A 14,807-nucleotide genomic window follows, 5' to 3' on the forward strand; every position below is an offset into this window, starting at 1 on the left:
CATTTCCAACAGCTGTCTCCCTGCTCTCTGCACCACACGTGCACGCACACACTCCCTCTGCCACAAAGGCACCTGATTCTCCTCCTGTTCCTTATGGTACTCTCCCACCTCAGGGCCTTTGCACTTACTGTGGTCTACACCGCTCTCCCTTACTTCCAAGTCACGGGATCAGTATCATCATTGCAGCAATGGCGGCCCCGACCAGCCCATTTAAGATCGTTCCATCCTTTCTCCCAGCTTTATATTTTCCTGTAGCATTCACCACCATCTGACACACTGCTTCCAATCTCTGTTTACCCCCACCCAATGCACATCCCTACACGTCGGTGCAAGCTCATGAAGGCAAGGGATTTTTGTCTGTGTATTTGTTTCCCCAATGCCTAAGTTAGCCAGGCACATAGTAAGTCCTCAGTAAGTACTCACCAAAGAGAGGTTAAGCCCTAAGACAAACACTGGTATCACAGTGGGCTTTCCTTGGTTTCTGCAAGCATGGTTGCTTGGTTTCTGTATTCATGTGATAATAAATTTTTCACTATGTTTATTACTCTGTATTTCTCTAGAGAATGTGTTTAACGCTCTGAGATTTAACCAGATGCTATAGTTCAAAAACACATTTTATTTAATGGACTGGAACTTGACATTGTAGATTTGATTGAATGACTGCAAAAATTGTAATGTTCTGCAAATGTTTGAAAACTGCATCCCCATCGTGGTCTGTAAGTTACTCCAAAAAAAACTAAACCTTTTGAAAATTTAAGAAAAAGTAAGTTAGAGAAAACTCAACACAGAACTCTTACCATCTTATATGATGGAATGAATAATCTATATTTTAACATCATGCAAATCTTGCTATTTTGCTGGCACACTGGAAGAAGACGTGCAAAACCCTGCCTTCTGGATAAATCCACTAAGCTATTGGCATGGCTCATAACCTACATGCAAAGACCAATGATCTCAAAAGTTGGTACTAGGGGCTGGAGAGATTACAGTTAGGAGAGCCTGCTGTTCTTCCAGAGAACTTGAGTTTGGTCTGAGAAAGAGGTTAGTCATTTGTTTGGGTCTTTCAAAAAGGCTAGTACTCCAGCACTTGTGAGACAGAGGTAGGCAGATCTCTGTAAGTTCGAGGCCAGTCTAAACTATATAGTGAGTTCCAGGATAGCCAGAGCTACATAGTGAGAATTTGCCTCAAACCAAACCAAACAAAATGCCAGTTCTGGAGGAACAAACTCATGTAGGTTGGTTCTGAAGAGGTCTTTCTGAATCTGGGAAAGAACATTTATCAACTTTGATTAAATAAATTGTGTTATCAAAAGCCAGGAGGCATGCTTGTATCACGAAATTCTTACCAAGCCCGTAGGAAACACCAATCAAACCCAAATTCTCTTCTATATCACTAATGTGATTTCAGACACAGTGCCACTGGCCCTCAGACCATGTACTTACTCACTGATGTAATGTGGGGTGTGTAGCGTATTGTAAGTCACCGGTAACCAGAACCTTCCATTTCCCATTTGGAAAAGAGCACGCACATGTGAGAAATGGCCTGTCAAAGGGCAGCAGAGGCAACTGCCAAGTGGAATCTCCTGTCTGTATTCAGAGGTGGTGCCACACCTGTGAAGGCCTCTGATGGTGCTGAAGATCAGCATCCACAAACATGGGAAACCTGGAAAAGGCTTGATGATGAGAAGGCGCTTCCAGGATGGAATCGGGTTCCTAGCTAGTCCTGGTTCATCCGGCAGGTTATGTTATATTTTGGATTTTTTTTTTATTTTTATGTATTTATATATTTATTTATTTTGCTAGTTCTCATATCCAACGCAATGCAGAGAGAGAAGAGAAGAGGAGAGAGAGAATAGCTTCTGCCGATATGCGATTGTTGATGTTCCTGTCCTGAGAGAACTAGCTTGGTGTCCTATCCGGTCATCTTTGTGTGGGTCTGGTGGATGAAGTCTGATGATGGTCTTTTTCTCCCTTTGGCTATTATCCTGCCTCTGACTCTCTGGCCTTCGGGTCTGCCTGAGAAACCCTGCTTGCCCAACATACATTTCAAATACCTCGAGTATTTGTTTGTTTTAGCTTTTGGGGGAGTGGACACTGGAAAGTTTTTGTGCCCTGATAAACCTGTCAGCCGATGCAATAATCTAAATCAGACCAACTCAAACCAAATTAGAAAAAGCCCAGGTTTAATGGATACTAATGCTTCCAGGCCCCCAGAGAGAAGCTGGGAAGGAAGACCAGAAAACCACGTGTTTGTTCTCAGAAGGCAGTTTAAATACTTTGTGGGAGTGGTTTTGAGCCTCTCTGGGGAGGGGTCATCATTTGGCGGGCTTTCTCAGAGGTGGAGTCTGGATTGAGGCAACTCCCAGGGGTGGGGGCTTGGGGTGGAACTTCCACCCAAACATTCCAGACCCTTTGGATATAAGGATGCCAGGGGCAGAGGTGAAGCTTCCAACCAAACAGACACTGACTTCTCCAGAGTTTGGGAGGGGTAGCAATCCAGCTGTGTGCAGCATATATAAGCTGTGTGTGCATTAGTCCCTTCCAAGATTTCAAGGAGGAGCACTTTAAGGCAAATGCTTACCAAGCCCCTTTAGCTCCTGAGTCTATGTACATAACACCTTTTCCTTCCCTTTGATATTGGGTTCATTGCCAAGCTCATGTCTTCAGGAAGAATTTCAGCTTTCCCTCCTCCTTGAAAGACGCCTTTCTTTTCTTCAACTAACATTGATGGGTCTGGTCTGAGATCTACCCTTTAAAAATATCTTGAGAACAACTTCCCAAATGGAGTAACTGCTTCTCTCTTGGTTCTTATCTTATGCAAACTTTCTGCGACCTTTGGCCCTAGAGACCTCTCCTCCACGTGAAGTTTAAGCCCTCTTTCCTGGGATGTGTAGCCCTAGGCAAACGCCTTCCTTTCCTACTTTTCTCTCTTTATCGCTCAGCTTTTAAAAAATTCCAAAGGGTCTTATCTTGCTGTGTGAGTGAGAGCGGCTGCAGCGTCACTTTGGAGACAATTATCTGCAAATTAGTGTGTATCCACATCAAACACAGATAAGATTGAGACACACACATTCAACAAATGCTGAAGGACTCACCCACTGACAGCACGTCCTCCTGTGGGTTTTTCTCTGTGACTAAAACACACTTTGAGAAACTTTCTTCCAAAACGACAGTTTAATCTGCGTTCCTAAGCTTGCTAATTGATATTATTATCTGCTTAGTCACAAGGCCACATGCTTGGGACCTGTGTGAGATGTTTCTGTTTCCTTCACTACCTCCTACCCTCAACCCACTCCCATCACCTGGCCTGTTATCTACCAAACCCTAACATTTATTTGAATTTTCAAATGTGTGCTTGCTTCTAAAGTCCTTTGATCTGTTGGTTTAAATCTTCAGTGTCTTGGTTTTGTTTGTTATAGGTTTGGGAGCTGGGTTTACTCTTCTTCCATACCATCACCATCATTCGGTACGCAAACGTCATCGTCAGTCGCCCTCTCTGTACTTCCTGCTTGCAGATCACTTCAGATTTCAGCCACCACCAGCCTTTAGAGCCTCTTCCTGCTGGCCTCTGCTACTGTGCACTTGGGCTTTCAACTTCGCACAGAGCAGCCTGCAGTGTCCTGCAGGGAGCACACCCTTTCCTGCCTCTGTCAAAAGCCTTTCACCCCCATCCTTCCTCCCCACGCCATTCCTCATTCTAATGACAACACTGCCTCCAGGATAAGCACCTCGGCTGATGGGCAGGAATTCTGGTATCCATCCAATAGCTAACAAACTGTTCTTCCCCTGAAACACTCATTGAACAAATGAATGATTGCATTCGTTTAGTGCCTCCCGCCTGCCAGGTGTTGCCGGGGAAGTGATCAGAAAAGGTTTCTGTTGTTACCGCAGGTGATGGACAGCCGCCCAGAGAACCCAGACCCTCCTTCCCAGTCCTGCTGTGAGTTTGGTGCTGATCTTAGCCCTTGTACTGTAACTGTATTGTACCTGCTCATCACTCTCAGCCCTGGAAGTGTCTAGAGGTCAGAGCCTGAGTATTTTGCCAGTTTCAAGGTCAGGGGTTTTCAGTGCAGTCCATAATCTAACCCCACAGTGACACTGTGAAGCCAGTATCATTACACTGCTTTATAGATCAGGGAACAAGATCGTAAAGATATGAAACAAGTTGTCAAAATTACATAGCAGTGTATGTATGTAAACCAAGCCTAGCCCCCACAGCTGCCTGAGCCTAATCCCCAACTTTAATACCTGCTTGGTAAGAGGAGTGCCCCCCCCACACCGTGGGCACCTGGAGCCATAGGACTGTAGTCTGCACACAGCTTTTGGTAACCCTCTGGGTACACAACAAAACTGTAATCCACAGTTAGGTATATATAGACAGTTCCTATCATCCTTGTGACCTCCCTTAGCCTATTGGGGATTAGGGAACCAGAAAGTTTGAAGCTTGCCAGCCCCCGTATTACAGCATCTTCCAGATTAGGGATCTTTGAGCTCCATCTCTTGGATAAAGAACCAATTTCTAAGTGCCTACCCCCTTTCCCTGTGGTCTGGGGACTGAATGGATGTGAAGGTCTTATAGAAAGCCAGAAGGTGGGTGGGGCGGGACTGCTGGTCCCATGCTAGTCCTTGAATTTGCCATGTCTCCTTCTGGTCTGGTGCCATCCACAGGCATTCTGTTGGTGTTTTATGCTGAACTCTCTCTCTCCCTCCCTCTCCCCCTCCCTCCCTCCCTCCTCCTCTCTCCCTCTCTCCCTCTCTCCCTCTCTCCCTCTCTCCCTCTCTCCCTCTCTCCCTCATTTTATGTGCATTGGTGTGAAGGTGTCAGATTCCCTGGAACTGGAGTAGGGACAGACAGTTGTGAACTACCTTGTGGGTGCCGGGAATTGAACTCGGGTCCTGTGGAAGAACAGTCGGTGCTCTTAACTGCTGAGCCTTCTCTCCAGCCCCTATGGTGAACTCTTTAGCAGCTCCTACACACTTGGCTCTGACACTGTGTCCCTTTTCTCACAGCAAGCTATCTCTCCTATTTGAGTTCCTGTGAACTTGTAGTGTCCCTCAGCGTCTGCTGTGATAACACCCTTGCCATCACTACTATCATAACCTGAGCTTCCTGAAGTGTGCTGACACTGTGGCAGGCCACACCTTGTTAGGAAAGGGGTCCTCACTGTGATGGAGCCATAGCTTGTAAGCATTCTTCACTGGGGTGCAGGGCTGGACCTTGTCAAGCAAGGAGGTCTTCAATGGGACAGGCTGCATCTCTCTTGGGAATGAATAGGATTAATGAGACGTTCCTTCAACTATAGCCATTTCCTAGATTTCTCAGTGTGAAGTGAGACCAAAGGAAGTCCCCTACATTTTGGCTGTACTTTCAGCCTATTTGATGTCTCTTCTAGGAGGCAGACGGGGAAACTAGTTGCCTTTTGATTGATTGATTGATTGATTGATTGAACCTTCATTCCTACATTCATTCAATTGGGCCTTGAAAGGATGGGCTTTCTCTACCTTGTTTCACCTTTTCTGCATTTTCCGATATTGAATCATCCTCTCCCCAAAGTGGGATTTGCCTTCCTCTTTCCCCCAAGGCTAAACTGGAGACTAGCTGCCAGGTAACCTGATTTATGTAAGAGGAACGAAAGGCATCTGTTTAATGTTTTCAAATTATTACCCCTGTTACCCCTGCATCTCAGAGGGTAATGGCTGCTCTCAGGAACTCTCCGGGTCCCTTTATAGTAGCATGGCTCAGAGCAGTCATAGAGGAAGATTTACAAGAGCTTGAGAGTCCACTATCCCTCCCTCTTCAGCCTACCGACTACATTTTTGGCCATTGCTCCCTCCTTCTTGAACAACCGGACAAGGGTGGATAGGCAGGGATGTTTACTCAGCAAAACTGTTGGTAGAAACGAGTTTAAAGCGATGGACTGGAGATTCAAATTTTGACCAAATTAGTCCTCACCATCATGCCAAAGTGAGCTCCATGAAAGAACCCCCATTGAGAGGGCACGTGAGAAAACAGTGCATTTGATCCGTGGGCGGTATCTTTAAAGTTCAGACTGACTACCGGAAAGGGAAAGCTTCTGCGAGAGGAAAGAGGTCAGTGGAGAAATTAGCAAGTGGGTCAAGTAACAGAAACAGCAAGAGGAAGTGTGCGTCGAATTGCCTCATAACGGCCACAGTCCCAGATCCCTTTAGCTGACTGTTGGATGTGAACAAGACCCGGTGTGCTTCTTGTCCTTAAACATCTCTTCGTGCTCCTTAGTAAGTCTTATGTCAGAATTGGATCCTGATTGGATGAGAAAAACAACTATCATAAGATGGATTCAGAGGAAGGAACCAGTTTTTGTCCTGTGGAACTAACTGAATAAGCAGAAAAATAAAATTATTAAAATCACTGGCCAAAAGTCGAGTATAAAATAGAAAGGAAATGAGGAGGAGCTTGCTCGAGATTATCATTACCATCTGTGCTGTGGAACATTTGATTCCAATCCCAGAAGGTTGACACCGAAATAACTTATAACTGGGGACACATGCTGTTGAATTTTCAGGAATGACAGAATTTTTGTTATTAATATCCGTATCACAAAATGGGGACGATGATAGGCCACATAGTGGCCAATGGTGGAGGATGCCGTAACTTAGAACTTTACCCTTTATCCTCACTCATGTGGGGCCTTTTACACCCCCAAATTTTCTTCTTCCACTCTACGGATGTCCAGAGAGAGCTTCTAATTGAGTAGAGAATCCAGACCCTCTTCACTCAGGAAGTGACGGCGCTGGTCCTCGGTGGGGGCTGTTTATTATGGAAACCCCAGGTTTTGCCCGGTACTTGCGATTCTGTACTCATTCATCTCTTCATAATAGTTTGGACACGTACTGAAATACTTCTTACCTAGGTTCATAACATCACAGGTCACTAGTGGGTGGTCACACTGGTTAAAAAAAATGTGTCATTTGCTAGTCTGCTTCATCACTTCCGGTGTGATCTTTTTCTAGCTCGCTCATTTTTAAATTGGGGATAATGGTTCCTAACATTTGCACTGCTAAAACAGCCTGAGCGTCAAGCTTCCAAATGTTAAATGAGGTGGTCACTTGTTTAATCCACAAATCAATAAAGGACAGAGAATCAAAGGGCAGGGTAAAGAATTAGAGGACAGCTGAGCCTTGGGGCATAGATAATCCTAGAATTTGGTCATTTGAACAAGGTTCATAAGCTCAAGATCAGCCTAGTCCTAACACAAGCCTGCTTTTATAAAGGAAAAAAGGTTTCTCTAACAGTGATATAAACTGGTGATTACAAAAATTGTGATTTTTTTTAAAAAAAATCACAATTGGGAAATTATTTTGTACAGAGTCATTTAATTTGTAACGGTTGTCCTCATGGTACGGTCTCAGAAGATGTAGTTTCCATACAGGTTTTATTTTTCTGCTTCTTTTAAGCAGGAGGTGGCTGCTTTGGAGAATAGAGAACGAGGGGAAAGCTTAACCCTTTTAGTCCCCCACCTTCCCTAGAAGCTAGCCTCCAGGTCTTTGTGGGTTTGTCCTGCAACCTGACCACGTTTCCTGTCCTGGGCCTTGGAGCTACCCCAGGCCTGGGCATGAATCCTTTTGTGTGTACAGCTGCAGGGGCAGCTTGGTCTGAGAGGAAGCAGCTAAAGGAAGAGCCGGTTCTCACTCGGGCTCAGGGCGGGTCCATGCCAGATGCCGGGCAGCCCCTTGCTCTGTAGCCTGCAGCCCCGGGCGCTCACGCTGAGCCCGCTCTGCGTGAACCTAGGAAAGTCTACGAGTTAGCGGGTTGCTATGGCGACACTGGGCACGTGACCAGTCGCTGCCGCTGCTGCAGGCGCCCTGACGTGAGAGGGCGTGGCCTTCGAGGGCGTGGCCTTGGGAGGGCGGGGCCGGGCGCGGAGCTGGAGCAGAGCGCGGCTGCAGAGTGAGCAGCAAGCAGCGGGGAGACACAGCCCTTCGCCCCAGCCAGCCTCCGCGTGTGTTCCCTCTGTCGGGAGAGCGCCAATGCCTGGGCCGACCCAAACCTTGTCCCCAAATGGCGAGAACAACAACGACATCATCCAGGATAACGGGACCATCATTCCTTTCCGGAAGCACACAGTGCGCGGGGAGCGGTCCTACAGGTACTGGCACGGGTGGCTGCGGTCCGTCCCGTTACGTAACGCGGAGGCCGGGATTGCTTGGTTGCAGGGTCCTGTGTCGGTGGGGTGAGCATGGAGGCTCCCGCGGGTGAATAGGTTTGTTGCCTGCAAGAGGTCTCCCTCCATCTCTTCCCTGCATGCCATCTTCCCGCATCCCCGAAGGGACACAGGCTCTGCACTTCCTCTCCTCCTTCCCTTTTAGCATTTAAAGGAACCATTAGGTGGCGGGCACTAAAGGAGCAAACAAACGGGAGAATGGCGAGAAAGGGAGGATGGTGAGGAGCGCGCTTGCGCTTAACCTGGGGAGCATGCAGGAAAAGATGGAATCCTCTAGATGAAGCTGCAGTGTGTGATGTTAAACCGCCAGATTGATGGAGCTTTGTAAGAATTCTGCACGCTGATTGGTGCAAGGATTGACAGCAGAGGTCACAGTGTCAGACATTCACCAAAATCTCTCCATGGAAGCCTAGGCTGATTAGAAAGAGCCTAGACTGTTTCAGACCTAGGGTTTTTTTAAAAAAAAGGAAAAACAAAAACAAAAAAACCACAACGACAAAAAGAAAACCCACCAAAACCCAGCGCCGCCACGCATTTTCTGAAGAGTTTTATGGCCTCTGCATGGGTGGAGGAGCCCTTCCTTCTTATTTACACTAGAAAGGTGATTCCTTATATTTTTGCTGAGGTCTGATTTGAGGATGGGAATGCTATTGGTCATTGTATTGTGAGCCCTTTGATTAATGAGTTGCCTGTGTGGTTGGCATCATTTTTGCATTAACATATCTGGCAATATGTTCCCATAGATAAGCTCATTAAAATTGTTTGCATTGTTTAATAAGGATAACAATGTGATGCAGAATGTAGCTTGATCTTAGGCAGCTCAAGGCCAGACGTACAGGGAGACGGATAGCTCAGATTGTATTTCCTCTGAAGTTCTTTTGTACTGAGGTGGTTATTTTTAAATGTAACCTTCATAACCACCAGCGATGCTTTTGCTTTAAAGTGGAGCACACGTACCTGCAGGATGCAGCCTCTGAGCCAGTGAGCAACAGGAAATAACTACTTTTTAAAGTAAGCCTGCCATCTGAATTCTCAAATAATATTATGGGCAGAATATTCTGTGTTCAGATTCTATGTGCACATCATAAAGGAGACTCCCAAACTCCCCACTTCTTTCGTTATTGAGTAGAGATACCATTTGTTGTCTCAAAAGGAGGGAGGTAAAAGCAACCCTCTGCCCTATTACATCTCTGGCAGTTACATAAATACTTGAAGTTAATTTTGGCTGCCCCCCTGAGATCACCCAGTCTCACATCTTATGGTTCCAATGACTAGAATTGGCACGGCACCTCACGGATTTCAAGTGCTTGTTACTCTCGAATTGTAAGCCACAGTTAGTCCTCAACTTCTGGAACTTGCCTTTTGGGGATCCTGCAGTTGGAAGGTCCCTCTCTTTTTTCACCTTTCTCCTCTGGGTGAACCTAAAAAGAGAATTTAAAAATAAACAAAATCAAGTTGTTTGAAAGCTCACTTATTTGAACTGTTCTTGTAGGCAATATATTTGAAGCCCTTATTTCCTGAGCATCTTAATCCCTGCTATGTCAGTAGCTGCTGCTCCTAGGATGGAGTACACATTTTACCACGTGGGCCAGAGGAAGTTGCCTAGTTGGGTTTTATTACTCATGTGAACCAACTCGAAGTGGTAATGAAAAACCATTTGCCAAAAAGGTCAAATGGACCCTTCTTGTTGGGGGGAAAAGATAGTGATGAAATTGTATTTGTGTTTTTAATCCAAGTTATTCCTTCTAATTTTTAAATGATTTCTGCTTTGCTTTTTGATGTTTTTATGGTAGCACCTTAAATTATATCCAGTTAAAACAAAGAAAAACCTAAATTTTTGGTAAAGATCAGACTACACCGGTGACTTCTCTGGAAACCCTGTGTTCATATTTTGTAGACTAGGATTACTGGGCAATGTCGCGAGAGATGTGGTCGGCTCGGTGAAGAAAGCTGCCGGCACAGCTCCGTTTGTGCTGTGTGATGTGCAGGACACAGACACACTGGGTGTCTCCCTTGGTCTGTTTTCTTCCAAAGCAAATGAGCAATACAATATAACTACTGCATATTTTCTTGGAGAGACCTAAGAGAAGGGGAAAAACGTGACACATTTTTTCTATCCAGGAAGCATTCTGTCCTTACTTTGGCAATCCTAAGACCGGAATAATGTAGCTGGTTGCTGAGGAAACTTGGAAGGCGATTTGAAAGCCACAACAGAGATTTAACTGAGTCGAAGTTTGACCTTGGCTGTAGGCAAGGTAGCTTTCAACAGTGAGATATGCCTGGAAGTTTTCGGTGAGTGCCTGAGAGAGCCTGAGTGTACTGAGGGCCCTGGCAACACTAGAAGCAGATCTGATCCTGGCTGTTTCACTGATTCCCAGGTCGACTGCAGCAGCCTCTCTCACAGGCCTTATTTCCTGCCATGGCTTCTTACCATGAAGGTTATGTAGTCCTAGTCTTTCTGTTTTTGTTTTTTTCACTTTATGTCTATTTTGCCTGTATATCTATGGACCACGTTCATATAGTGCCCTCCAAGGCCAGAGGAGGGCGTCTTATTTTCTGGAACTGATGGTAGAGGCAGTTATGAGCTACCATGTAGTCTCAGGGAAATGAATCCAGGTCCTCTGTAAGAGCAGCCAGTGCTCTTAACTTCTGAGCCATCTCTTAAGTCCATTTAATTCTACTCTTAAAGAGATGGAAGGCCTAAGAGCATACATGCGGGTCTGTAAACAGGGAACAAGCTTTGTTTCCAAAGAGGAACACTTTGGGGAACTTAGACTGGAGTATACCTCACCTTGCCGGCATTGCAGGCAAGAGAAGGCAGGGACCCCCTAGGAAGGACAATGGCGTCCCTCAAGGACTGCTAATGTGCAAGCCCTCACTCTGCTTTTGTTTAGTTTCTTTTGCTGTTATTTATTTAGGGTGGGTGGGTACACATACCACAGATGAAATTTGCTCGAGTGTGTTCTCTCCTTCACCATGTGACTTCTGACTTCTGGAGATCAAACTCAGGCCACTGGGCTTGGAGGCTAAATAACACCTTTACCTGCTGAGCCGGTCCCTGGGGCTAAGTACACAAGGTGTGTGTGTGGGGGGGGGGGTCCTAGTCTAGACATCATAAAGCAGATATCAATGCATGCAAACAGGGTCCATTTTTTTACAGCCTGAAGTTGAATAGGTAACAAATCATGATCGAAAGCCCTGTGCACTTTAATTTAGAAAGCAGGATTCTCTTTAAAAAATCACGTCTGTGTTAAAAATTGCACTGGAAGCAGTCAGGTATCAAAATGACCCAGTAAAGCCGTCTGCACACTTTTCTACACCCACTGCACAACAGAGCGCCTCCAGCCCCAGCCTCCCCACTGCAGTTAGGAATCCAGATATTTTAAGAGCTGCTTAAAAAATAAATGTGGTGAGGGCCATCCAAGGTGACAATCTTTAATTCAAAGAGCGAATGAGTCGTGGCCTGGACCTCCCTGGAGAGGCTACTCCCTACAGCTCTGTTCTACGCAGATGCTGGTCAGAAATGAGATTTATTAGCTGGCCTTCTGCCCACAGCATCTTTGTTTGCATACTCCAGGCCTTTGAGAGTGAGCATATAGAGAGGACTATCTTAGAATTGGTATTCCAGCATGCAACTCGTGTGTCTGAATACTTTAAGAAAAGAATTACTTGGCCCCAGGAAGTGAACTGTAAAGAAAAGCAAAAGTGAGATAATAAGCCTCAAATACTCACCTAGAACATCCAGCCTGTTTTGTTTTGTTAAGTCACTGTTGTTTAGGAACATAAAAAAATATCCTGTGTACAGATCTAGAAAATATAGGATTGTGACGTATGTTCCAATTGGTAGAAGCTATTACAGGGTGTAGATTTCAGATGATACCCCACAAGACAACAGTTAAACATACCAGAGGTCTACCCTCACCTGTCTCCATTTTCTGCCTGCGGATTAGCGTCAGAGGAGCGGTTTACAAATACTGATTTTGTCTTTAGTATTTGACTTAGGGCTCATAAAACCCAGGAGGTTACTTAATGCTGCGCTAGGCACTCAACTTTGAGACTTCTTTTGGGGGTCTTCCTCAGAGCCTCTATGGAAGGGGTGTGGATGCTTGTGACTTCCGGGGGAAGCTGGCCTACTCTGTGGTGTCCATTTGTGGTGCAGGAAGTCAACAGAGCAGCCATAAGAGCTCGCCCTCTAGATTCGGGTTCGCTTTTCGGATGCATCATCTTTTCTGTTCTTAGGGACCATGTGTAGGTGAAACAGATAATCTCTCAGATTCCAGGAGAGGCGAGGCAATTACTGGGTGATGTAAACATTCCATTTGGATGGGAAAGTTCCATAAATGTTTGATTGTCTTCTCTGGTTGTCGTCCATGCTGGATGCCTCTTCAAGATCTCAAGTGCTAGCAAAGTCACAGGTTGGAACAGCTCATCCCTCTGTCTCATCCAGATTTCTTTGTTGTAGGTATCTTGCTCAGTTAGCTACGAGTAGTGGTTAGCATTTCCTGAGCCTACAGTGACTCAAAGTAAGGAAAAATGTCCTCAATTTGCCATGAGAAAACTCAAGACATACTCAGCAGCGATCAGGACAAGGGAGATGCGAATTTCCTGGTGGAGAAGCAGTGAGCGTAGCTTACCTCACGAAGGGGCAGACCCTGGGGTCGCCTTCCTAGCCAGCAGTCTGATTCAGGGGCTAGTGTAGAGTCCTCGTACTGTCTCGATCCTCAGAAGCTCGAACAGAGTACCTGGTCCATCAGTGTGAGGGATGCAGGGAGATAGGTGTAGCCCAGGCAGCTACTCAGGCTGATCCCAGAGTCCTCATCCTGACTGAGGTCCCAGAAGTGACCTGAAAGTTTACCATGGCTCATCTGAGCATGTCTTAAATTGTGCTCACTTCACTTTCAAGGACAAATAGATTTGCATCCACTTCCTTTCTGAATAACATTTTACATGATGAATTATGTTAGAATACTTAAAAGCTGGATGTGGTGGTACATGCCTGTAATCCCAGCACTCAAACTATAGAAAATAGGAGGATCAGGAGTTAAAGGCTGGCCTACCCTCTGTGAGGCCCTGTCTCAACATGGAAAAAGGAGGCGGTGGTTTCGGGCTATCTTTTAGCTATGTGATTATGTAATACCGATCCTGACCTGGTAATATTATATCCAGCCGTATCGTATGCACTGTTTAGATGCCTGTCTCTTACAGCACTGCATGCGCACACGCACATACACACACACACACACACACACACACTGTGGTCTCTGAGCTTCCTGCCCCACTCATCTTAAGAGTCTGATTGCTTATCTTAGTATCTTTGGCCCTTCATATTTATTACTATTTTGAGAAAATTCTTCCCAAGTGGAAACCCCCAATTACATATGCAATAAATAAGTACATATTATGCAACTTTTGTCTAGTGAATCAAAATTTTTGTTACTTGCATCCCCAAAGATAGACTGTTTACTTTAATGAAAACAATCAGTTTGGCTGAGCAGACTTTTATAGACCTGCGCAAAATAATTTCTCGATAAATTACCCAAAAAAGGACACTATTTATTTTTCATCTAATCACCCCATTTTAATTAGGATTTTGCTCACTTGAACCAAGACAGATGTCCTTAAAAAGTCGTTTCTTCCTTCTGAAGGAGGAAGGGTTGGTGGCAGCTTTTAGTGTCAGTGCCCCTCACTGCTTAGCTAGTTAAGAAAACAGGGTTCAAATCAGTGTTCCTCATGTGTCTGCCTCTAGCAGGAGACTATGCCACAAAGATCTGATTCTGGTCTTGACTTTGGGATAGAAAAGAATGCAGGCGAGGGATTTAAGAAGGAGAGTAATTTGTATGCATGTGTGCACATGCATATGAACATGTAGCTGCACATATGTGCACATGGGCAAAAGTCTGCATTTCCGGTGCCAACACTTGTTTCTTAAGTCACTGGCATCTGCAACATTCTATAGGATAGAACTTGTGGAAATCTAAATTTTAATTGTGCACGGGAGGCCATGTGTGGAAGTGTTCCCTGTAATCTTGGCACTAGGGATCTTGAATTCGAGACTAGCCTGGGCAACAGAGTAACTTTAAAAAAAAATTATGCACAGAATTGACCTTGAGGGTTCCAGTCAGTGCTTGCTGTTACCTGAGCCCAGATGACAGTGCATCTCCCTAGAGCGCCTTAAACGTCTGTAACACCTCACTTTGAAGACATTAATTCCTTGTTCTTTATTTAGTGCCAGCCTGCCCGGGCAAAGCCCTGAGAGGTAACTCGTCAGAGGTGGCAGAGGCATTGGCATCTCTGGGAGGCTCTCTTATGTCCGCTGCTCACTCTGGTAGGAACAGCAGCATCCTTTTCTTAGGAGCCCTCCGTGATGACGACAGAGTTTTCACTTAGTGCCGCAGGAGTCACAATCAAGCGGCTCTGCTGAAATGGGTTTCTCTGCTCTGTCTTAGTGGCTCCTCTGAAATGGGCTTCTCCTCCGCTGCTGCATTTCTTACCACTCTCATCCGGTCATTCTAGAGTGCTCAAGCCTTTTTCAGTCTGGAAATAGTGAACTATTTTAAGTTGTCATCATCGAATTTTACAGTTGCCATTATGTTAATATTTAAACCC

The 14,807-nt window shown here is 45.5% G+C and overlaps 1 protein-coding gene across 2 annotated transcripts in view; it reads left to right on the forward strand.

Moving 5' to 3' along the window:
* The window catches only part of Mapre2 (microtubule associated protein RP/EB family member 2), a 139,074-nt gene that overhangs the window by 43,702 nt on the left and 80,565 nt on the right, over positions 1-14,807 (forward strand). Inside the window, exon 1 of one of the 2 annotated variants that reach the window (XM_038331657.1) lies at positions 7,899-8,126. The exons of the other annotated variant lie outside the window; for it this stretch is intronic. Coding sequence (XP_038187585.1) covers positions 8,008-8,126 — 119 coding nt within the window. The 5' untranslated portion in view covers positions 7,899-8,007. Of the gene's footprint in view, positions 1-7,898; positions 8,127-14,807 lie in introns of those variants that run through there. 2 annotated transcript variants of the gene reach the window in all.

This window comes from Arvicola amphibius, chromosome 5, assembly GCF_903992535.2.
Source record: "Arvicola amphibius chromosome 5, mArvAmp1.2, whole genome shotgun sequence".
Lineage (NCBI taxonomy): Eukaryota > Metazoa > Chordata > Mammalia > Rodentia > Cricetidae > Arvicola > Arvicola amphibius.